The sequence below is a fragment of the Labeo rohita genome, chromosome 6 (assembly GCF_022985175.1).
Source record: "Labeo rohita strain BAU-BD-2019 chromosome 6, IGBB_LRoh.1.0, whole genome shotgun sequence".
In the NCBI taxonomy this organism is placed as follows: domain Eukaryota; kingdom Metazoa; phylum Chordata; class Actinopteri; order Cypriniformes; family Cyprinidae; genus Labeo; species Labeo rohita.
In genome coordinates, this window is record NC_066874.1 from 24,479,409 (window position 1) to 24,503,648 (window position 24,240).

The window sequence follows — 24,240 nt, forward strand, 5'->3', positions numbered from 1 at the left end:
GAAATATCTTTTTCAGGTCAGTACTAAAAAAAATAAGATGCACTTTGTATGATCCCTCTTATTTTGGTAAAATAATAAACATTTTGTAGATTCTACAAGGTGTATGTAAACTTTTGACTTCAACTGCATATAGGAGCTGTTGGCTATAATAGAGATTAAGGTTTGAATCTGTACAGATCCCATTTTGATTATCTATTTTGAGTTATTATGTGTTTTTATATTACCATCTCAAGGCAGCTATTAGCTTTTTTTGAGCTGGACAGGAAACCAAGCATTTCGCAAGTCTAGGCAAGTGCTCTTGACTGTGTAATCTGTAAAGATTCTTAACAATGCAACAAAGGAAGAGCCATATCAGAAATGACGTCAAAGCTAAGGTCGTATTTAGAAATTTAAGATCACACAAAATCCTGGAACCAGGGAATTCAGAATGGCTACAAGAATTGGTTATTATATTTTTTTGTGGAATCAATGTTTAATAAGTCACACCAATTCCAAATCCAGTTTGCTAGTCTATTTGAAATGTGTGTGCACAATGGAACATGGGACAAATCTAATTTTGTCCCTGTGTAAGGGAGCAGATACGGTATACAGATACTGCCTGGTTTTAACAACTTTACAACACAATATCTTACCACTCTATTATGGGACTGTATAAAACATTCTGCCTGATCAGATAAGTGTGTTGGATTTCAATTACAAAGACATTATGACAGTCCTATCTCTCATGTGATGTTTTATTGGAGAATACTTTGTCAAAGTTAGGACTCTCACATTTTAACTATAAAACTTTTGTTCACAAATATAAAACACAATTAAAGTAAGATAACTGTCTTGGACAATGACATTGGACAGAATGCAAAACGTAGTTACATGCATTTAAAACAAACAAAACCAAATAGAAGTGCTTACGGGGTAAATGATTCTGAAAGATAAAGTGATTAATTACTTAATTTTAGTGAAAAGAGAAAAAAAAAAAAAAACTTCTACTTTGGCATTTTTTTCTCTAAAAGATTTCAGATATTGTCCAATCACTTTCCGGGACCAGATTCAGTTAGAGAAACACATTCATTTTATCTGTAAAAATTAAACAAATCATTTCATTTAGCAGAAGCATTGTTTATACACATGTCCACTCGAGTGCAATTTCTGTCATCTGAATGTTAGCGCAATCATACAATCAGTCTAATTCAAATTCATTTTGTTTAAAAGACAACATCTAAAAACAAATATCAAGTATTTTTACCAGCAAGATAAGGTTCTGAATAATCTGCCTTCAGCTGGGATAACAGAACTTAATTCAACTTTCAAAATAATAAAAAAGTGTCTGTTATCATTTCCATATTTACAGAAATAATATCTGCTTAATCAAAACTCTGTAACTGATCACTCAACTCTCCAATACCAAAAACAGGAAAATTAAGTATTTCTATTGGCTTGAAGTTTGGTAGATTAATGAAAACCATCTCTTTCATGATTAACTACAAGAAAAAAATCCAGTTGATTCAAAAGCAAAGCATTCAGGTACCATCTCAATAGTGGTTATATAAAAATATAAATTGATCATAAAATACAAAAAAGTGAAGGTGCCTCAAAGGTGCCTAGAGTTAAAGACTACTATAAAACTATCGTCAACATTGATGCCTTTTAATGTCAAATGAAGTGATAACATTTTAACCAAGCAATTTTAATGAAGTTCCAAAAGTGGGTTTGGGAGGAGCCTAATCATTCAGTCCTGTCAATCATTATTACGAGTCTATATAAGCAGCTCTCAGTGCACCGTCCCAGTGTTAGTCCATCATCCCTCCAGCTCCCCTTCTCCTCCTCCATTTCTGTTCTCCCTCTAGGTAATATCGCAATGGGGGGTTGAAATCGACGCTAAAGCCTTGGGTTGACAGCAAACTAAGTTTGTTTACCACTGGCCAACAGGACAAGATGGGCAGGCGAACTCGTGAAAAACGTTTTAAATAAATTTTTGCTAGAGACATTTTTCACTTTTGAGAACTTTAAAATTGCACTGTGTGCATGGAAAATTTGTTCCATAGTTGTAAATGTATGCACAGAAATGGCTTTGCTGCTGAGATGATTTTCAAACCATAAACTCAAAGCTAATGCCCGATTCACAGTACTAAAGGTGTTCAACACATTAATAAAGTTTTTTGCTTTCACTATCAAAGTATCTCTCCAAAACGGCCCAGTTAATTAGACTACAAACTGTTCTTCAACCTGCATAAAAGCTATTTTTATACTTGGATGATAAAAGCATGATCAATACTTGGGTCAAATGGCAGAAATATATATATATATTTTATATATAATTTTTTCCAGTCTCTAATCTCCCCTAATTTCCATTTGCAAAAGTGCTCTGATCTTTTTTTTTTTTTTTTTCAAGCTTATATTTATAGGGACAAATATTTACTAGCAGCTTAGTGAGGTCACACGACCTTATCCCCAAGTTGTTGTTGTTTTTTTTTGACCTCTACGCCTTAGACATAAGTAACAGATGATTAGATGTGTAGACATTCAAACACTAAACAGGTAAAGGAATATTGAAATCGGTACTGAAAATGAAGTAATGAGCTGTGTTTTGTCTTTCTATTTACAACAAATCAGAGATTTTGTGTTAAATGGATTCAATTCAGGGGGTCAGCGGTGTGTTGGGATAGACATGGTCTTGAAAACCAGGATCACGGATGAAGTCATCTGCCTTTTCCTGCATAATATGCAAGGTTATGTTATTTAGTATGCCTGGACAGTTTAAAAACTCTTGCAATGTGTCATTAACATTCATTTCTGGAGAGAGAGCTTCTGGAAGTAAGGCACACTCTGGAAAGGGTAGTTGGAGGCAAGATGGTGAAATGTGGAGATCGCTTGAAGGAAATTCATCTGGAATCATGCTCTCGGCATCGCTGTCCAAAATAATGTTAAGCATCTCAGCATCGATGGTAGAGCTGGAAAACATTGGAGACCTCTCGGACCCATGGAGCAACACATCATCGTCACCCGCATTAGAAGAAGGAGAAGGGTCTTTTAAACAAGAAAGATATGTTATAAACCCAACAGATGCATTATAAAAATAACAACTTGTATTCCTATTGCTGTTTAGCTTCACTTTTAAAAATAAAGGTTCCAAAAGGAGGTTTACACAGCTCTGAGCTATTTTTAGACCTCCAAAGTACCTTTTAGCAACAATGTCAGTAAAGAAGCATTTTTTAAATAATCTAACAAACCTTTTTCCACTATAAAGAACCTTTTGTGCAATGGATTTTTGTCCAATGACCTTTTGTCCTACGGATGTAAAAGGTTCTTCATGGAACCATAAATGCCAATAAAAACCTTTATTCTTAAAAGCACTGGGTCAAATTTAGAGATGCACAACATATCGGTACCACATCAGTTATCAGCCAGTTTTAGAAATTTTTTTTTTTTAAAGATATTTTGTTGCTCATTTTCCCCAGTTGAACATTTAAATTACCAGTGCTATCACATTATGCTTAAAGTTAATCTTTAACTCTTTCCCCACCAAACATGAGACAATGCTTCCGTGGCAAAAAACACAGAATTATCTGGGTTTCCACGCTTTCACTGATATACACATGGGGGCGCTATTACACAACTCCTAAATGAGTTCAGAATCTGAACATCACAAACACACGCGAGGAAGACGCAGATACCAGCGATCTCATGTGAAGTGTTTATTTGCAAAAACAGATAACAATTTTCAAAAATCATGTTTTTTCATTGTGCATTCCAAATAATCTTAATCAAACTGCAGTTGGGTTATTTTGAGTAAAATATAACTAAAAGTAAAAATAACTAAAAAACACAACTAACACAATAGAACAAAAACATAACATAATAAAAAAAAAAACAGTTATCTGTTTTTGCAAATAAATTTTTCATATGTAAACAGATGCATATGACAAATAATGGCGATCATCAACAATAAACAGCATATAAATGAAAACTGCCTAATGTTACCGAATGAAAAGTCAATCTAGGAAGTGGTAAAGGACTGGAAGCTTTGAGAATGCTGATGAAAGTGATCTACTGCATCTTTGATTTAATCATCGTTCTGAATGTGATCCAGAACCAAAATGCAATTTTCTCAGTTTTTTGCTCAAAATGTTGCTTTTTTAGGGGGGGTCATCAGATGCCCATTTTCCACAAGTTGATATGATTCTTTAGGGTCTTAATGAAAAGTCTATAATATACTTTGGTTAAAAATTCTCAATGGTAGTTTAAAACAACACCCTTTTTACCTTGTCAAAATGAGCTCTGCAAAAATCATCCCATTCTGAGGGATTGTTCCTTTAAATGCAAATGAGCTCTGCTCGCCCCGCCCCTCTCTTCTCTCTGTGGAGTGACGAGCCTGTTTACTTTAGCCGCACTTACTTAAATTTTTTTTAAAGATTAATTAAAAACCACTGCATTTTTTTCATCATTATAGGGTGGATTTGTACATACACTGACAACACACATTAATGTTCAAACATGTGTGAACTTTGCATCCGATGACCCCTTTAATGAAACTTGCCTTACATTCAAGTATAGATAAAAAAGAATGCTTGAAGCTAGAATAAAACTGATTGTTAGGGGTTCAAGCGCGTAGTGCTGAAACCCTATTGTAATTGTTAGAATGGCCAAGGATCAGCAATCTACACAGCGTGCTACAGCGACTCCTAAACTGTCAGTTGCAGGCTCAAGTGTCTTATGTCGATGGAATCTTAGGCTTATGCTGGACAAAAATTTTTGGGTATTTTGTATTTTTTGAAAAGCCTACTTTTGCGAACTAGCCCTAGGTTTTTTGCCCGAACAGAACCAAACCAGTGTAGAAAGATTCTCTGGACAGTGAATGTCAATAATTATCAAAAAAAAAAAGCTTTTGACTCACCGTCGCAAAGGGATGCCAAAAGGGGCAGGGACACTTTTGGTAAAATGCCTAACCAAATGAGATCTTTGCCAAATTCAGAACACTTTTGTAACTGCTCAATCTGAGGTCACAGGGGAAAAAAACAAAACAAAAAAAAAAATTGCGCAGCTCGGCCACTTGGTAGCGTTATAAGAGGGAAAAACATAAAAATGGCTATAACTACACAACCATTTGTCCTATCAACATGAAAATCACTGTGCATGGTCTTGGTCCGAAGTGCCACAAGAGTCTATGAGAACATTTGCAAGTCTCAAAAAACATGGCCATCATTGGCCGATGAAATTTGAGCACTTATTAGACGGAGGCTGACCAGAACGAAACTCAATGGGCCTGTTTGACTCATGGCCCTAAGGTTTATGAGAAAGTTGGCAACATCGCAATTTTCAGGGGTGTAAATGATTGTATATTACACAATATTTATGTCATATGACAGAACTCCTCATTCTGGACAACTGTGCCTCTAGAACCACTGCTGTCAATCAAATCAGGAGTTAGATGACGGAGAAGCTGTAAAAAAAAAAAAAAACTACTTTTGCAATTAAGTCTTTTGGTTTTTGGATTTCGGACTCTCTAGATCAATAATTATCAAAAAATAAATACATTTAATTTCCCCTTTGGGAAGCTATAATGGGGTCATTTAGAAACGTGACCTGTCCAAATTTACCCAAAATCCTACAAAGTCTAAGGGAACACTCAAAAGTTCATGAAACCTAGTGAGCACATGGGACAAGTGATTCTAAACGAGCATGCAAAGTTCGGACCAGGAGATCAGACCACTGCTCGTGCTATAACAGTCATAAACATTAAAAAAAACATAGTATTTCTCTGGTAATTTACCTGGATTTGCCAAAATTGCCTTAAAACACTTGAACCCCATTAATCGCTGCTTGCAGCTATATTTTTTGTTTAAAAATAGAGGCTCTGTTCTTTATTTTGACGTATTGCAGGTTCAGATATTCATACAACAAAATTTTGTGAAAATGATCAAAAATGCTGGCGGTAGCTGGTAAGGTCTTTTAAAAACACTGGTGGGGAAACAGTTAAAACACTAAAAATGTAATAAACCCCTTCAAATGTAACCTGTAGCAAATCTCAAAGTGTACATTATAATATAAACATGTAAAACCACTTATTGTAATGTTTGACTTCTATTATTAACTTATCTAAACAAAACAGTGCAGAATTTCATTCCGGCCATAACATCAGTTCATCGATATCAGTGCATCCCTACATTTTGCATGTGCATGTAGCATGCAACCTCAAGCTTCCAGATACATAAAACTGGGTTACTGTAATGGTTAGATTTGTGTTATTGAAAACAGCAACACCACAGTCACAAGGCCACCACACAAACAGAAGGTCCCTTTGTGCAAACTGAATCAAATGCACTTGGGTTAGAAAAGAAAGAAAGGAAGAATATAAACAAAATGATGAAGTTGACCAGGCCTCTGAATGGCAGAGAAACATTCTGTATTTATCAGAAAGCCTTTTGCAATCAAGACACATTTGGTGATCACCCAGCATATGAGAGGCAGGTTAGATTCGAGCCGATTCGATTTGGAGGGGCCGTGGAGGGAGGACTCACCTCTGTCCTGTGTGAACAGGTCAGACTCTGGCCCCTCTCTGACGCCAGAACAGCCGTTCCTGCAGCAACCAAGCACAGATCACTCCAGTAAACCAGCAGAACAGCCATCTCAATGTCTACTCACTCCATTACAGCCTGTTCGCTCCCATCTTTACAACATTACATGGATGGTACACTTATCCTCAAATAACACTGCTGTAACATCTGCTGCTATCTCACAATGCAATCTTCACATCATCACACAGTAACATCTAGTGATAACCTGTATAACTTCTACAAAGGTAGCAGTAAAAAGTATGGCAAAGTACATCTTGTTTCTAAGGCCCAGATATACTTCATTTTCCATGTTCTGCTCCTCGCAAACATCAGCAGAATAAGCTGATGACGAAAATTATACCTGCATGTGTACGGGACCAAATTTGCAGTAATGAACCTATGAACTAAGGCTGAGCTATAGTTCAAAAAGTAGCTGGTGATATAAAACAGAACAATATCATGAATAGTTATAGTTATGTGCTTTTTATTTACCTTGAAATTTTCCAAAAAGCAGGTCACTAGACTAGATTGAATTTAAGTGTGAAAGCATAAACACAGATAATACCTCTAGTAATTTAGTAAATAATTTAATTTAAAAAGTGATTTAAAATGCATTTATTTTATACTAAGTATAGTTCAAGTCTATTAACATATTCACTGATATATCACTCGAGACTTACTGATATGAAAACTGTAATTAAACTTTATTTGGATTGTGCACAATGCACATTTCTTAATATCAAGCCTAAAATATTAATGTCACTTTTGATAAAGATTGTATGATCTTTAAATATTTTGCATTTAAAGAACAATATTATTTAAAGTGTACTAAAGTATACTTGCAATAGTTCCACTTTAGCACAATCAAGTATACTTCAGTATATGTTTCGTTGAAATTCAGCACTACTTCTGCACAATTAAAGTGCATTAAGTATGAAATTAGTTGTTCCAATTTAGCAGACATACCAGTTTAGTATACTAAAAGTACAATTGCAGGGTATTTTTATTAAGTACATAACATGAAAATGCACTTGTAGTATACTTAGCATGAAATAAATGTATTTTAAATTCATTTTAGTATATTCATTCATTATTTTCACTAGGGACTGTCTATGAGATTTATAAAGATTTAAACTTTAGGAGCAAAAAGTGTTTTCAAACTCAAAAATCAATTCAAACGTTTAATAAAACATTTCAAAGCACATGATTCAGCTATTCATTTGTGTTTGTAAATATTACAATTTATGTCTATTTATTGATATATTTAGCATATAAATGAAGACGTTTAAATATTCTTTTTTGGTTATGTGTGAAACACTGAAATCTATTTGGCTACAATGGCTGCTTGGTTGAAATTATGAAAAATAAAAAAACACAAGATAAATACTAAATATCACTGAAAGGCTGAAAATTTGTTTTTGAACACCAAACCATAAACAAACATTCGAGACAGCATACATGCACTGTCACAAATGTCAGATAATTATGCAAACACACCAATTACAAAAAAACAAACAAACAAACAAACAAACAAACAAAAAACACTTACTCTTTAGAGACGAATACCAGTTTGGTTTTGAGGTACTTCAGGTAAGGATTCTCCTCTGAAACAAAAACATCACAAGACAAGTAAGATAACAGCAGAAATAATTTATTACTTGTTATATTAAAGGAGAAGTTCACTTCCAGAACAAAGATTTACAGATAATGCACCTCCTTGTCATCCAAGATGTTCATGTCTTTCTTTCTTCAAGCCGTAAAGAAATTATGTTTTTTGAGGAAATCATTTCAGGATTTTTCTCCATATAATGGACTGATATGGTGCCCGAGTTTGAACTTCCAAAATGCAGTTTAGATGTGGCTTCAAATGATCCCAAATGCAGTTGTAAATGATCCCAGCCAAGGAAGAGGGGTCTAATCTAGCAAAATGATCGGTTATTTTCATTAAAAAAAAAAAAAATATATACAATTTATATTCTTTTTAATGTCAAACGCTCTACTAGTCTTACTCTCCCTGAACTCTCCCATCTCATGTTCTCCCTCAACTTCGACATACCCTAACTGTCTTCTTCCTCGGCGGGGATCGTTTACAACTGCATTTGGGATCGTTTAAAGCCGCATTTAAACTGCATTCTGGAAGTTCAAACTCGGGGCACCATACCAGTCCATTATATGGAAAAAAATCCTGAAATGTTTTCCTCAAAAAACATAATTTCTTTACGACTGAAGAAAGAAAGACACGAACATCTTGGATGACAAAGGGGTACATTATCTGTAAATTTTTGTTCTGGAAGTGGACTTCTCCCTTAAATGGGTTAGTTCAAATAAATGTTATTTTTATACTAAATTAAAGCATAAGGAAATGAATGTTCTAATTAATAAGAAAATATTGCTTAGAATAGTTTTTTTAATATTAATACTGATTTCCAAATAATTAGTCAAAGTGTAATATTTACACACAGAGAAATGTAAAAAAGGTTTTATTTTATTTCATTTATAGTGTTGTCATTGTTGATTTCTTAGTGGCTTTTTTTGCAAAACCTGAAATCTACCACATGCTACATAACCCACCTCCAGTCTTTTCACTATAGTATTTGCCGAAGGCCTGGTCTTTAGGAGTGTTTGGATAAAGGTAACACAGTGGGTTTACTGGAGCATTTCCCACTAACATGATCCGAAAGTTGCAGAGGATATCAGGTAAAGCAATTTGCTTTAGGTCAGCACTAGTGAAAGGCTTCACTGTTTGCACACTTGGTTCACCTAACAAAAAAAGAAATACGTTCAGTCTAACATTCAGTGGATCCTGTTTGGTCAAACATTAAACTATGACTAAAAGAAGATCATCTTTTTATGACACGATTTACCATTGTTACCGTACTGCACCCAGCTGAATGTGATTCCTCCATCTTTGATGCTTTCGCTAAAACGCAACAGAAAAGTGCCGTCCTGCTTCTTCTTCAATAAAAGTCTCTCCTTCCCCTTGCTGACAAAACCCATTATAGACCTACAGAAACAAACACACTTGCGTTGAAAACACACACACTTCGTAATGATTTTTTAATCTATCTATGATCTATATATGGCATCTATACCCATCACTCCACAGGTCTGACAGGTAAAGTTTAACCAAGTTTAGAATGCCATCCAGCCACACCCACAGTGTGAAGTTTGTATCAGGCAGGTTCTCCTAAATCACACAGGCAACCATGAGTAAACAAAACACTCATATATCCATATCTGACAATTCACAAAGATTGCGTTTATCTGTTTTTACCTTACTGAACTTGGTCCAGGATATCTTACAGTTGTCATAGCTCTGTTGTTTACCTAACAAGAAACATTACATCACTAACAAATACCAGACTACTTTCTGACCTTTATTTTACTTTGCATCATTGTTATTTATTAATGAATGAATGGTGTGGCATGTGCATACCAAAGAGCTTAATGGCAAGAGTCTCCAACTGGCCATTGTCTAGACCACGTTTCCCACAGGAGAGAAACTGCCAACTTAGCATTTCCCCAAACTGTGGCCAGGTGGCTGCAGGAGAGGTTTCAAAAAACTTGACGTTCTAGATGCACACATAAAAAAAGTGAATTGTAGTGATGCAATTAATTAGAAAAAACTGATTCTATTATGATGATTCAAGATTTTCATGAGCCAAGAGTTACTCCTGCTCCTGACCTCGGGATCTGGACAGAGGGTGTTAAACCACAGAATAGACGCCCAAGCACTCTGCTGCTGACTGGAGTTTGAAATCACCACAGCAGGAAGAGAAGAGGTCTGAGATGGAAAAAAGGAAGTATGTTTATAAAAACTGGAATGGAATGTTCAAACTTTACTGAGAATGTTTTGAATGAGGAAAAGATGTCTCACCTCCAAAGGGACAGACAGGCCTTGATAGTCAAACTGGGTCTGAAAGGTTATTTGGTGCAGTTCTTCAGTCACACTCAGTGAGAGCTGCAAACAACACAACCGAAATTACAAACAGACATAAACTCTAAATTCTGATTATTTTAATTACAACTTTGCACAATTATTTTTGTGAAATTATTTACCTAATTATCGCCACCACTGTAATTAAATGAGTGACTCTTATCGCACTTTCACACTCATTTAGAGTATTCGTTTCATAAGCTGGCGTGTTTTATCAATTAGAGCTTGTTTAGGCATATTTTAAAAGGCAGTCATGCTTGGATCCAGACCAATAATATTGACTGAATGAGATTGTCTGATTGAAATTTTGAGTTTGCTTGTAGTGAGAAAGCAATCCAACTCAACAGACCAACAAACACAGCTGTATCATAATCAAGGCTTATACTGCATACATTGTTTATGTGTACATGTGTTTAACAATAGCTAGTCTGCAGAGTTATCTTGTCGATCCATCTTGATGTCTATCCTCTATGAGCAGAACGCTGAGACATAAACAGGTGCACTCTGACCAATGAGAGGAGAGTTGTTCATGCATGTGACTTGCATAATCACATTTTGGGTATGATTTAAAACCGAACCAAGGAGAAAATGCATTGTAACAAGTTATGCCTCTGTTCTGGAACAAAGCAAATGATCTGCAAATGTGGAAATGTCCTTGAAGAGAATGGCTGTTTCTCAATTCCAAGAATGCAAAGAACACACGTGCGTTCTCGTGGAGACCGGTCGTGCCAAGCTTCCTTGAAAGAAGGAACTCGGAAGGACGCAGGAACACAGAACACGTCTTTGTGAGAATTGAAATGAGCTGTGTTCTTACTGCTCAACAATGCACAATAACATCAAAAACAAATGCCATAATGCTTTAAAAACATTTATTTAATTTTATTATAGACAATATTTTCCTATTTTATAGCTTTTTACCTGTATTTGTGAAAATGATTAGGCTATGTTTAATGTTACATATTCTTTTTAATATGCCAATAAAAAATACCACAAGCTTTCTCACTTCATTAAAATTATGCAAAATGACAAATGTTTACTTTCACGAGCCGCCATGTATTTGCGTGCTTAAGCGAGACCGAGAAGTTTAAAGCTTACAGGCTTCCGTACGCCGTTTGCCAGCGTGTCTTCTGGGAATGCTAACAGTTCAATTCTCTGAAGTCTGCATTCGATGCATCCTCGATTTCAAGAACACACCTGGGCACTTTCATGTGTCCCCTGTACTTGCGTTCTTAAGTACTGGAATTGAACTTCATCGGTTAATGATGACGTAGAGCGAGAACACAAGGACGTAAGAACGCTTATTGAGAAACGACCATAATTCACCCAAAAATGAAAATTATCCCATGATTTAGTCACCCTCAAGCCATCCTAGGTGTACATGACTTTTTTCTTTCAGATGAATATAATCAGTTATATTAAAAACTGTCCTGGCTCTTCCAAGCTTTAATGGCAGTGAATGGGGGTTAAAATTTTGAAGTCCAAATTAAGTTTATCTATCCATCATAAAAAGTACTCCACGCAGCTCTGTGGTGTTAGGAAAGGCCTTCTGAAGTGATTATGATCTCTCACAGGACCTATATTTGTTGGGCAGTAAGATATGTTCATTTTTTTAATGAAGGATTTTTGGAACCCTGCCCTGTCCGTCAAACAAAGATGTTTATTGTTATCCGCTCTCCACGTCCTATGTCATCCGCTGTAATGCCACTCTCTCGTGAACACAAGTCATATACACCTAGGATGGCTTGAGGGTGAGTAAATCATGGGGTAGTTTTCATTCTTGGGTGAATCTCTTTAATCTGCACAATTCTACAAACCTTCAGAAACAGAAAGTCTTGTTTCTGTTGATGACTATCTACTAGGATTATGCATGTCATGTGCAACAATGTAATAACTAGCATTTATTGTTCATGAGATCCTTGGAAAACTCACATCATTGATTCCTTTTCCTCCACCACCAACTTTCTGGTCTTTCAATGTCTGTGAAAAAGCATGTATACACAATGATTTAGATTTTTATCTTTCTAATCAAAATTTGGATAAAGAAAAATTTGCATGGTCCAAACTATCAAACTGTCTACCCAGGTATAAATCTCTCAGATGTTGTTGTGACGTCACTTAAAATGAACTGAACCTTAAAAATTAACAAGTTTTAAGTATGTTATAATGCTAAATTATTACTTTGTTTGACAACGCATTAAAACTCATACTGGAAGGACTCACCAAATGTCTGAAATCAGCAACCATGCCCCCATTCATGCTCTCAGCCATGTTAAGGGCTTTACTTAAGGTACCCAGCACATTAAATTTCCGAAACCTACCATATAAACACATTAAATATAGTATTTAAAATCATAGTCATGAATTTGAGAGGTAAGGTGGGGTGATAAAAATGTGTGTAAGTAAACACTCACCCTTTCAGCTGTGAAGCAGAACTAAAACAAAAAAATGAAGGGAAGACAGTAAAAATTCAGATTCCTAACACCAACTGACAAATCTGAAGCCATATTAAACCACAGAAATCTAACAAGCATGACTCTCAGATTCTATCCACCTTATTTGTTAACACGGTAGTAAGCCGTTTTTTGTGAATGTGCGAGACTTCCAGTTCATTACCTGCTGTAGGGAAATAATGAGAAGAATAACAAAGTGCAGTAAACTGTAAAACTATTTGCACTGCAAAGCAGTGTGTTCATAATTAAGATAATACATTAAAATAATATGTTAATACACACCAGTTTGCATTATCAATTAAAAAAATAAGCTGTTTGTACAGCTAAAAATAGCTGGAAGCAAATGACCCCGGAAGCCAGACCCATTCAATTTACATATAGCCGCAACCACTCTTACTGGAAAAATAAGGTGGATAGTCTTTGAAATACAAATTTTAACAAAGTAGGACAGAAAGAGAGAGAGAGTGATCTTACTTGTTAACAGAGACAGTCACCTTCATAACATGGTTGAGTTCAGGAGCTTTATATAACAATCTGTAGAGAGGAGAGTGATTGTCCTTTTACGTCTGAGGGGAAACTGTTTTTTACTCGATTTCCATTAACAACTTAATAAAAAATTAAATAAAATGAATCTGTGCGTACAATGAAGATACAACTACTCAAAAGCAGTACAGACATTTGAAGGAAGCAGGTCACTTTAACAAATATTTCCAAGTACTTAGTTCCTTATAGCTAATAGGGGTCATGTACAGGACAATAGACTACAAATAATGAACATATTCTCAATTTCCATTTGTTTGAAAGTATATACCTGTGTCACAAGCAGTACATGTGACCCAGGACCACAAAACCAGTCATAAGGGTAAATTTTTTAAACTGAGATTCATACAACATCTGAAAGCTGAATAAATAAGCTTTCCATTGATGTATGGTTTGTTAGGATAGGATTTGTTAGTAATCCGAGAGTGCAAACAAGCTGTTTCTACAGCTAAAAATAGCTAAAAAAAAAAAAAACCTAAATATTGAGAAAATTGCCTTTAAAGTTGTCCAAATGAAGTTCTCAGCAATACATATCACTAATCAAAAATTAAGTTTGATATATTTACAGTAGGAAATTCACAAAACATCTTCATCGAATATGATCTTTACTGAATATCCTAATATTTTTTGGCATAAAAGAAAAATCAATAATTTTAACCCATACAATGTATTTTTTATATACCCATGCTACTTAAGACTGGTTTCGTGGTCCAGGGTCACACATGACAACAAATAATCTATACTGATCATTACTATTGTAAATAGCAGAAATACGAGTTTTCGCTGTTTCACAGGTGGTGTGCAATGTGGCATATAATGTCAGAGCCTGACCTGACTTTGACAGAGAACTGGACATTCGTGCGCAGCACCAGGGGGCCTCGACCTTGTGGCATGAATGGCTGAGATTCTACAACAAATGACCTAAAAACACACCAACAAATAATGAAACATATATGCATGAAGAGAGAGTCGTGTATGTGTTGTTGCGTACGTGTTTGAGTGTACCCCTTTATCAGCTGGGTCAGCAGAGTGTCCACTTTACTCTTTAAACAGTTCTTTTGGGCTGGGATGGGGTCGTTTTCATAGGTCATCTTTCCTACCAGCTCATCAAGCTTCTGTAAGAACTTCTGCAGCTGGAACATGCACTCTATAACTTGAGTGAACCTGTCGGAGACCATAAAGATTATAAAACATAGATCTGAATGGTGTTTGTACAGATCATCACTCAGAGAAATTCCTGTAAGGTTACCATTTCTCTAAGTGTTCCAGACTTGTATCATCAGGAGCACCAATGCAGGACTTCTGTTGTCTCCGCTTCCAGTCCACCAGTTCTTCGTTTATGAGCGCTAAGCGCAGAACATCAGCGGTGTTCAACATAACCGAGATATCAGACAGGAAGTTCTGAGACAATGAGACAAGAACAGCATGGTTCATAAACATTACTTATTTGTTTTTGTTTTATTGTAAATATTATGTTTTTGGTTTCATTTTAGTTTTTATTTAGACATGCACACCAAATTTGCTTACCCTTCTGCATTTATCAAGTGCATTGAGCATCTTCTGAAGCCCTTCTAACTGCTTTTTCTTCTCTTCTTCTGTGCAAGCTAAAGGCATATTAAACATACACACGTATTAATACCACCATATATAGTGAAATCAAAGACAGTGTGTTTAAATAAAGTGTACAGCCTCACAGTCCATACGGTGTGTCTGATATTTAAAATCAAACTCATCCTGCTGCTCCTCCAAACACCTTATGCTGTGCTCCATCACCTGTCAAAAGAAACAATAAATCATACTGTTGAACAAACACAAACACAAACACACACCGAAACATATGTATACTCAAAGACACACACCTCTACTTTTGTCTTAAGTTCTTTCAGCTTCTTTTCTATTTGTCTCTGGCTCTCCAACTCCATTGCAGCTGGCTGAACCTGCAATGTCTGCACCTGAAATATTAAAAGAGAGATAATTAGAAGATGCTGATGATGTTGTTGATCATGAGAGTGATGATGATGATACTTGAAGGTACTAACTTGCTGTGCAAGCTCTGCATCATTCAAGATCTCTTTCTCCTTCACCAGGAACCAGTTGATAATAGCAGCAAGAGTACATGGCTCCTCTTGATACTTCTGCAATCAAACAAATATAAGCTGTCAATGATCAACCCTCTACTCCTGTAAATGAGAACATATTGATAACTATACTCATAAAGAGCTTTTTTCCAGCTGAGGAGCAATAAAATTGTAATTATGTTCACAGCACACTTAGAAATAAGTTAAAATAAGTCCACAGTATTGTGACCACAGTTGAGGTTATAGTTTTCGCTCTTGGTGTAAACATGCCTTTAGTCTACCCGTATAGTTTTTGTTAAGCATGACATTGGCCATGATGGTTTTGGAAAGAGAAGTACACTTACCTGAAAGTTTTGTTTGTAGCGTCTGAAATTACGCTGCAGTAGGAAACTGTCTCTCTCTTGTGCAAAACGACTGAACTGGTTGTCCAGATTCTCCAAAAGAACCTGAAACAGGAACGCAGCTTGGGAAGAGTCCCGAGAAGCACGTTCCCTGTAACACAAACACACACACAGACTTTGTTGATACTCCTTGATGCAGTTGTGTGCTTCTCGTCATGCATGGTTATTAATATATTCTGGAATAGAGAATTATGACAATCAATCCACAGGTTGTACTTGTTGCTCACACAGGTACTGCACTCACCAGTCCTGGCCCTCGATCCAAGCTGCCAAGTAATGTCTCACTTCCATTGGGAATTCATCTCCGTTGTACAGATCAGATGCCCTCTGTGAATACACTGTTTCCAGCTGCTGCAATCGCTCCCACTGTGTCATTCTACAAATAAAAATAAACATTTCATGTTTGTTAAAAGATCAAGGTCTGGTCAGGACTGGGACTGACTGCAGCTACTTTGCAAGTCAGATGTCCGAACTTAAGTGCTGTTCCTGTGATTATTTGGAAATACAAGCCAAGGAGAGAAAACTCTGAGCTGTTTGGAAGTTGAAGCACAGACTAATAATGTATGGTGTGGCTCTTCAACATGCCATTTTTAAATGTAAGGGCAAATGGGGTGGCACATTGACCAATTTCTTGTCAGTAACAATTGTTTTTGAATGAAACGCACTGCAGAGGTTCTTCAAAAAAATGATTTAGAAAGTAAAATCATTTAGAATGTCACAAGATTAGTATTTTATAAAAAAAAATTTTTTTTTTTTTTTGTTTGTTTGTTTTTACTTTCTACCCTAGTGAAAAATAAAAATAATAAGATGCATTTGAAATACATTTATTCCATGCTAAATATGCTACAACTACATTTACGTATTTATGTACTTAATAAAAATACCCTTTTGGTATGCTAAACTGGTATACTTAAAGTCTGCAAAATCAAAACAACTAATTTTGTACTTAATGTGCTTTAATTGTGCAGAAGTATATACTGAAGTATATTTGATTGTACTAAAGTGAAACTATTGCAAGTGTAGTTTAGGTACACTTTATGCATTTAAAGAAAATTATTCAAAGATCATACAGTCCTCATCAACAGAGAAATTAAAGCACATTTTAGGCTTAATATTAAGAAATGTTCATTATGAACAAGTAGCACCCCAAATAAAGTTTACTTATAATTTTTATATCAGCAAGTCTTGTGTGATATGCCAGTAAATACATCATGGATTTGAACTACACTTAATATTAAATACATTTCTTTTACTAGAGTATTCATCAAAGAATCCTGAAAAATCACACTTTCCACAAAAATATTAAGGAATATATGTGACCCTGGACCACAAAACCAGTCTTAAGTCGCTGGGGTATATTTGTAGCAATAGCCAAAAATACATTGCATGGGTCAAAATTACTGATTTTCATTTTATGGCAAAAAATCATTAAGAAATTAAGTAAAGATCATGTTCCATAAAGATATTTTGGAAAATTCCTACTGTAAATATATGAAAACTTAATTTTTGATTAGTAATATACATTGTGAAGAACTTCATTTGGACAACTTTAAAGGTGAGTTTCTCAATATTTTGATTTTTTTGCACCCTTAGATTCCAGATTTTCAAATAGTTGTATCTCGACCAAATATTAACCTATCCTATTCACCTTTAGATTTTAAATATTAACCTATTTATTCACCTTTAGATGTATAAATCTCAATTTTGACAAATTTACCCTTATGACTGGTTTTGTGATCCAGGGTCACATATAATAATTTAAGTCATATTTCCCAATCTTACTGTTTTACTGCATTCTGATTTAAAAATGCATTTTAGTAAGCATCTCTCACAAGCATTTGAGCCATCATTTAAATCACAGAATGTTGTCAGACAAAACACATAATTTGAGATGTGTTGGAAATGGTGTTGAAATGTTCATGCCTGTTACACATATTAACTTATTAACAAATTAAACTAACTAATGAGAGTTCAAATCGTTTTTAAGACAGTTTTAATTTCCACATGGCCAAAGGTGCCCAAGGCTGAAAAACACGTTTACATGCACTCACATGACAATGATAAAGCTTCACACCTGCATACCACTCCTTAAACAACAATCGGAAAAAATGACTCAAGTACTAACCATGAAGACAAAAGTGTGACACCTCGGCCATAATAACGATATACAGTACTATATACAGTAATCGCACACTAGACCGATACAATGGTTGATGATAACTGAATGAGCATTTCATGGTACATAACTGGCACATTAGTGTATACGAGCGGAATATCAATAACTTACCTGAAACAGTCGTCTGCACTTTTGAAGAAGTAATCCTCAAACCTCAGTTTTACAATACGTCTTTTGCAGACATACAAGAAAGACGACAATACAGTACTGAACTAAACATCAGCTGACAAGTAAATAAACACAGCAAGCACTTCTCAGGAAACCGACGGCTCTTCAATAAACCTCCCTCTGCTGTACTGTAGGAACTCTCATCGCTAGCAACCCTTTGCACTTTTCCCCCACATACTGAATCATGAAATTCCACCCATCTTGTTACGTTGGAAACAGTCGCGCTCGTTCATTGGCGCAGACGGACACCCTGGCCACCATAATTGGTAGAAGCACCCGTCAATCAAACGCTTCACAGCGGAGGGGTGTTGATAGAACAGCGGAAAAAACGAAACTCACAGGCTCTCTTTTAGCGTTCCAAGAAATGACGAAGTGAAAGCCATGTTATGGAGGGACGTACGGTACCTACTACCGCGGAAATTTAAAAGGCCATACCATCTCTTCACGAAAACATTATGAGATCAACATGTGAGAATATGTTTATTCTACATTTCTTTATTTTACATTACGCATATATAAAACACGATTATACATTCATAAAAAAACAAGGAGTTTAAAAACTGAAATACTGGTAGAAAACATTTCTATTTGATTTTGCTTGTTATACATCAATTACATATTCATATGCAAAATAACTCTCATGCCAGTTGTGACCCTGGACCACAAAACCAGTCGGAGGTAGCACGAGTATATTTGTAGCAGTAGCCAAAAATACATTGTATAGGTCAAAATGATAGATTTTTCTTTTATGCCAAAAATCATGTTCCATGTAGATATAAATTTCTTACTGTAAAAATATACACTACCGTTCAGAAGTTTGGGGTCAGTACATTGTTATTGTTTCTTTTTTTTTTTTTTTTTTAAAGAAATTAATACTTTTATTCACCAAGGATGTATTAAGTTAATAATTAAAAGTTTATTAAAAGTTAATAATAAATAATTTACATTGTTATAAAATATTTATATTTTGAATAAACACTACTTTTTAAACTTGTTATTCATGAAAGAATCCTGAAAAAAAAATCACAGGTTCCAAAAAATATTTGGCAGCACAACTGTTGATATTATCCAACACTGATCATTCTAATAATAAATCTGCATATTAGAATGATTTCTGAAGGATCATGTGGCACTTAAGACTGGAGTAACAGCTGATAAAAATTCAGCTTTTCATCACAGGAATAAATTCTATTTTAAAGTATGTTAAAATAAAAAACATTATTTTATATTGTAAAAACATTTTGCAATATTACTGTTTTTTTTCTATATTTTTAATCAAATAAATGCAGCCTTGATGAGCATAAGAGACTTCTTTAAAGACTATTACAAGTCTTACTGACCCCAAACTTTTGAACGGTAGTGTATCTAAACTTAATTTCTGATTAGTAATATGCATTGCTAAGAACTTCATTTGGGCCACTTTAAAGGTGATTTTCTCAATATTTAGATTTTTTTGCACCCTCAGATTCCAGATTTTTAAATAGTTGTATCTCGGACAAATACTGTGCTATCCAAACAAACCATATATCAATGGAAAGCTTTTAGATTTCAGGTGATGCATAAATCTTTTTTTACCATGATGACTGTTTTTGTGGTCCAGGGTCACATTTATGCTTTAAAGTTTGGTTTTATGCTGCCTGTTCTGTTTATCTTGTATTCTAGTAGTGTTCTGTTCCTCCCACTAATGGCCTATAAAGGTTAAATATTACCCATGCTTGGCGTATGTCAAAGTCTCAGTCGACGCTGGAGAGCTGATATAAATCTTAAGTTATAAGTGGCTACTTTTCATTCCTGTTATACAGTACCTTTTAAAGTAACTAAAATAACATTTCTATAAATACCAAACTTTAAGAAACATGCTCAAGCTCAGGCACTATTTACACGATGAAAAGAAAATTAAACATGATGCATAAAAAGTCTTTTGAAATATTGATAATACATTATAATATGTCATATTATAATACTATAATATAGAAAAGTCCAAATATCATGCATATTTCTATGAGTTTGCTACAGTTATCTCATGTTGGTGCTGTTATTTTTTTCCCACCAAAAATGATTTCCTGCTGATGTCTCTAAATACCTTTTGGATATTAAATGGATAGTTCACCCAAAAAATGATAATTCTGTCATTAATTACTCACCGTCATGTCATTCCAAACCCGTAAGACCTTTGTTCAATTTCGGAACACAAATTAAGATATTTTGGATGAAATCCAAGAGTTTTCTGACCCTGCATAGACAGCAATGTAATTATCACATTCAAGGGCCAGAAAGGTAGCAACTGTAATGTTATAATGCTACAAGAATACATTTTGTGTGCAAAAATAAACAAAAATAATGACTTTATTTAACAATTTCTTCTCTTCTGCATAAGTCTCTGCTGTGCTTTAACGAGCAGTTTTGTGGGTAACTCATTACAAGTAACATGAATTATGTAATCAGATTACTTTTTTCAAGTAACTAATGAAGTAATGGATTACTTTTTAATTTACAAAAAAAATTCAAATAAGTAACGCCATTTACTTTGTGTTCCCGTTTATTGACTGACAGCTCTCCTGTCTCCATGTTGAGAGAAATCACAAAAAAAGTTCCAGAATCTTCAGAGACATTGTTTCCACTGTGTAAATGTGACGCTTAACGTAGTTCTAGACTAAATGTGAACAACCTTTAATTTATCTCACTCGCCAAAAAAACCCAGATTTAGTATTCATTAAAAACAATAATAAAAACTGTGAAATGCAAACTCAGAATATGATGCAAACCTGCAATAATTAAATAAGTTAAATAACACATATACCCTTTATGTATTTATTCCCAATTTATTAACCAATTCCTTTGCTTCTGCCCTTTGATGATCCAATTCAACCATACTAATAGGTAAAAATTTATTTACTTTAGATAAACTAACATTTCTTCTATACAGACGTGAATTTACTTTTCCTTCAGCCTTCATGTCACTTTTGGTGCAAAAGGGATTTTTACGTTTGCCAAAAATATATATTTTTTGGTAACACTTTAGAATAAGGTTCATTAGTTAACATTAGTTAACTACATTAGTTAACATAAACTAAGAATGAACTATACTTCTACAGCATTCGTTAATCTTAATTATTGTTAATTTTGGCATTTACTAATGCATTATTAAAATCACAAGTTGTGTTTGTTAACATTAGTTAATGCACTGTGAACTAACATGAACAAACAATAAAAAACTGTATTTTTTATTAACTAACATTAACAAAGATTTATAAATAGTGTAATAAATGTGTTCATGTTAGTTTAGTCATGTTTTGTTTTCTTTGCGCACAAAAAGTATTGTCGTAGCTTTGTAAAATTATGGTTGAACCACTGATGTCACATGGACTTTAATTTTAATGACATCCTTACTACATTCCTGACCCTTGAACGTGGTAAATAAATTGTTTATGCAGGGTCAGAAAGCTCTCTTCATCAAAAATATCTTAATTTGTGTTTCGAAGATGAACAAAGGTCTGACAGATTTGGAATACTATGAGAATGAGTAATTAATGACCGAATATTCTTTTTTTTTTGAGTAAACTATCCCTTTAAGGTATTTATGACTGAACATACTTTATTATGAGTTTACTGCAGGTGGGAAAAATCCTTGAGGCTCTGGCACAATGCAACTGTTGTTCTTGAATATCTTCATCGGAGTGTCCTTGGTCTTTTATTGGACAGTGAGAGTTCCATCCTCCCAGGCGTTCTGGTTCATTATCAGGTCATCTTCCTCTTTCATGCTGTTCAGAAGATATTTAATCCCTGCCTTCACACCCGTTTTTAATCCAGCCCCCAATGCATAACCAGCAACCCCTGCGGTTCCCCCCGTTACAGCCATGAGAGCGTCTGTGCCCAGATCCACAGTGCTGAAGATTGCTCTTTCTTTTGCAGTGTCATAGCAGCTAACCGAAGCATAGTAAACGGCTGTTCCCAGATTATACAGCGTTGAGACTGCCGGAATCCACTCCACTACTGTATACACTCGCTCCTCTTTTTCATTTACACACTGATGCTGGGGAATCCCGTTTCTGCGCCAACGTACAGACCCGACCTTGCAATTCAGAATCCAGCTCTCAAAGTTCGATGAAGGCACTACGCGACTTCCACGCCTCAAGATAACACGATAATATACAGAATCGCCATCCTGGGTCACACCCGCACATTGGAATCCCAAGTTTCCACAAGCCTGCTGTGCTTCCTCAAGGCTGAGTCGCTTGCTCTGTTCTGCGGCCTGCCCGAGAAACCGAGTGCCTTTCACCCTCACCCACCCATTGCATTGCCCCCTAAGCCTAACTTTACTCTCATCTATATTCTCACCCACCTCAGCTAGCTGATGAATGTTAAAAATAACAGCCTGTAGGTGGTGCTGTGACTCAGAGTTCAGCATAGAAGGAGATGAAGGAGTTTTGAATTCACTGTGTGATGAATTCCTCTCTTTTCCTCTCTTTATCAGCACCAGAATGTCCTGTAAAAATTCATGTGTATCATTTTGCCCCAACACCGCATAGAGTTGCATTACCAGCGCTTGGGCTTCAAACAAACATCCTGCTGACACCAGCACTGGCACCATTGCCAACCCTAGTAGCTCCTGAGAGAAACCATTTCCGCTCCAGCCTCCACTAGAGAGCTCTGCACAGCTTGCATTGCTTTGGAGTGCCAGCTGACCTTGTAGAGAGCCTGAGAGGTTTAAAACCAACCGATGGGCGGCGGCAAGATCATCTTCAACCACTTGTTTTTCTACCTGCTCTGTCTGAGACATTTTTGAAGTCACTGAAGGCTTCGGGTTGCTTTGAGGGAGTGGAGCTCTGCCAAATACCACATCAGATAGTAAGAGGTGGATGACAAGTAACCATTTGAGTTTTGAATTCCTTTTAATCATGTTGAACTCTGGAGACCTGCAACACCAAGCAAATCATGGTTTCTGTATTTAAAAGGAAGTTGTTAAACATTTTTCAGGAATGCAAAAGAGGATATGAAGAGTTCATTTGAAGATTTTACATCTCAATCAAACTGCAGTTGGGTTATTTTAATATAAAGTAAAAATAACTAAAAATACAGCTAACTAACACAATAAAAACATGAGTTATCTGTTTTTGCAACTCTTCATATTCTGAAGAATGAAACCTGAAACCTGATACCAAAACTCTTCAAAATATATTTTGTGTTCCATGGAAGAAAGTAAGTAAAACAGGTTTAGAACAACATGGGGGTGAGTAAATGATGTTTCATTTTCATTTTTTGGTAGACCGTCCCTTTAAGTTAAGTTTGTGCATGCGGTGTCGATGAAGCTGTTTATGTATATACCATATCTGCACAAATATCTGCAGCTGTGGCTACACCAGAGGGGTGAGAATGTGAGATATGTATTTGAAACTGGACAAAAAGAAGGAAAAAAGGAAGAAAAGGGAAGAGCACATTTTTTTTTAAAGACTCCCCCTTTAAAAGTCTTCCCTGCTGTTCTACATACCCTTCTTCTCTAAATATACACCATATATTTAACAGAAATTCAAGTTACTGAAATACAATAAATAAAATGTTAAAGTTAGTAAAGTGTTAAAATCTTATTTGTTCTTCTATCATAAGATTCCATAATATGATTTTAAATAAGTTTCTCAAACATGCAGGCTGTCAGTTTTTTAATCTAAATTACAGAGGAAATTATATCTCAACTCATTTGCATGTTACACTTCCTTTGACATGATTGATCTTCAGATTCATATGAGATTAATAAAACTCCTACCTTCTAGCAATCCCGATAGCACCTCTGTGTTAGAATCCAGCCTTCGCAAAAAACATATACATCTCCCTCTCTCCCGTTTTGCCCCTTCTCTCTCACTGGCCCCATTGCCCAGTGATGAATGTGACATCACGTGGAGAGGATCAATGTGTTCTATGGGCGTTTTGTTTATTTATCCTCA

At 35.4% G+C, this 24,240-nt stretch overlaps 2 protein-coding genes across 2 annotated transcripts; both read right to left on the reverse strand.

The window, feature by feature from the left end:
* Positions 1-718: 718 nt before the first annotated feature.
* Positions 719-18,436, reverse strand: stat2 (signal transducer and activator of transcription 2). The gene is made up of 24 exons (XM_051112011.1): positions 18,245-18,436; positions 16,202-16,333; positions 15,901-16,048; positions 15,518-15,613; positions 15,338-15,430; positions 15,173-15,251; positions 15,006-15,082; positions 14,728-14,879; positions 14,484-14,642; positions 14,310-14,399; positions 13,413-13,472; positions 12,900-12,920; positions 12,709-12,802; positions 12,418-12,465; positions 10,429-10,512; positions 10,237-10,335; positions 9,988-10,123; positions 9,826-9,878; positions 9,644-9,738; positions 9,416-9,555; positions 9,123-9,311; positions 8,101-8,155; positions 6,516-6,574; positions 719-3,024 (listed from the first exon to the last, which is right to left on the reverse strand). Exons 2-24 carry the CDS (start codon positions 16,330-16,332, stop codon positions 2,636-2,638), a joined length of 2,547 nt encoding a protein of 848 aa, XP_050967968.1. The 5' UTR covers position 16,333; positions 18,245-18,436; the 3' UTR covers positions 719-2,635.
* A 318-nt stretch (positions 18,437-18,754) lies between these two features.
* Positions 18,755-24,240, reverse strand: apof (apolipoprotein F). Its single transcript, XM_051111384.1, has 2 exons — positions 24,063-24,240; positions 18,755-23,217 (listed from the first exon to the last, which is right to left on the reverse strand). Exon 2 carries the CDS (start codon positions 23,199-23,201, stop codon positions 21,993-21,995), a length of 1,209 nt encoding a protein of 402 aa, XP_050967341.1. The 5' UTR covers positions 23,202-23,217; positions 24,063-24,240; the 3' UTR covers positions 18,755-21,992.

Excerpts from the sequence above, each read along its gene's own strand:
- apof (XM_051111384.1), bottom strand. The coding sequence starts at position 23,201 with ATGATTAAAAGGAATTCAAAACTCAAATGGTTACTTGTCATCCACCTC.
- stat2 (XM_051112011.1), bottom strand. The coding sequence starts at position 16,332 with ATGACACAGTGGGAGCGATTGCAGCAGCTGGAAACAGTGTATTCACAG. Across the intron at positions 10,336-10,428 it reads GCCTGTCTGTCCCTTTGGAG|ACCTCTTCTCTTCCTGCTGT; the intron begins GTGAGACATCTT and ends TTTCCATCTCAG. Across the intron at positions 8,156-9,122 it reads CTATAGTGAAAAGACTGGAG|AGGAGAATCCTTACCTGAAG; the intron begins GTGGGTTATGTA and ends TTTTTGTTTCAG.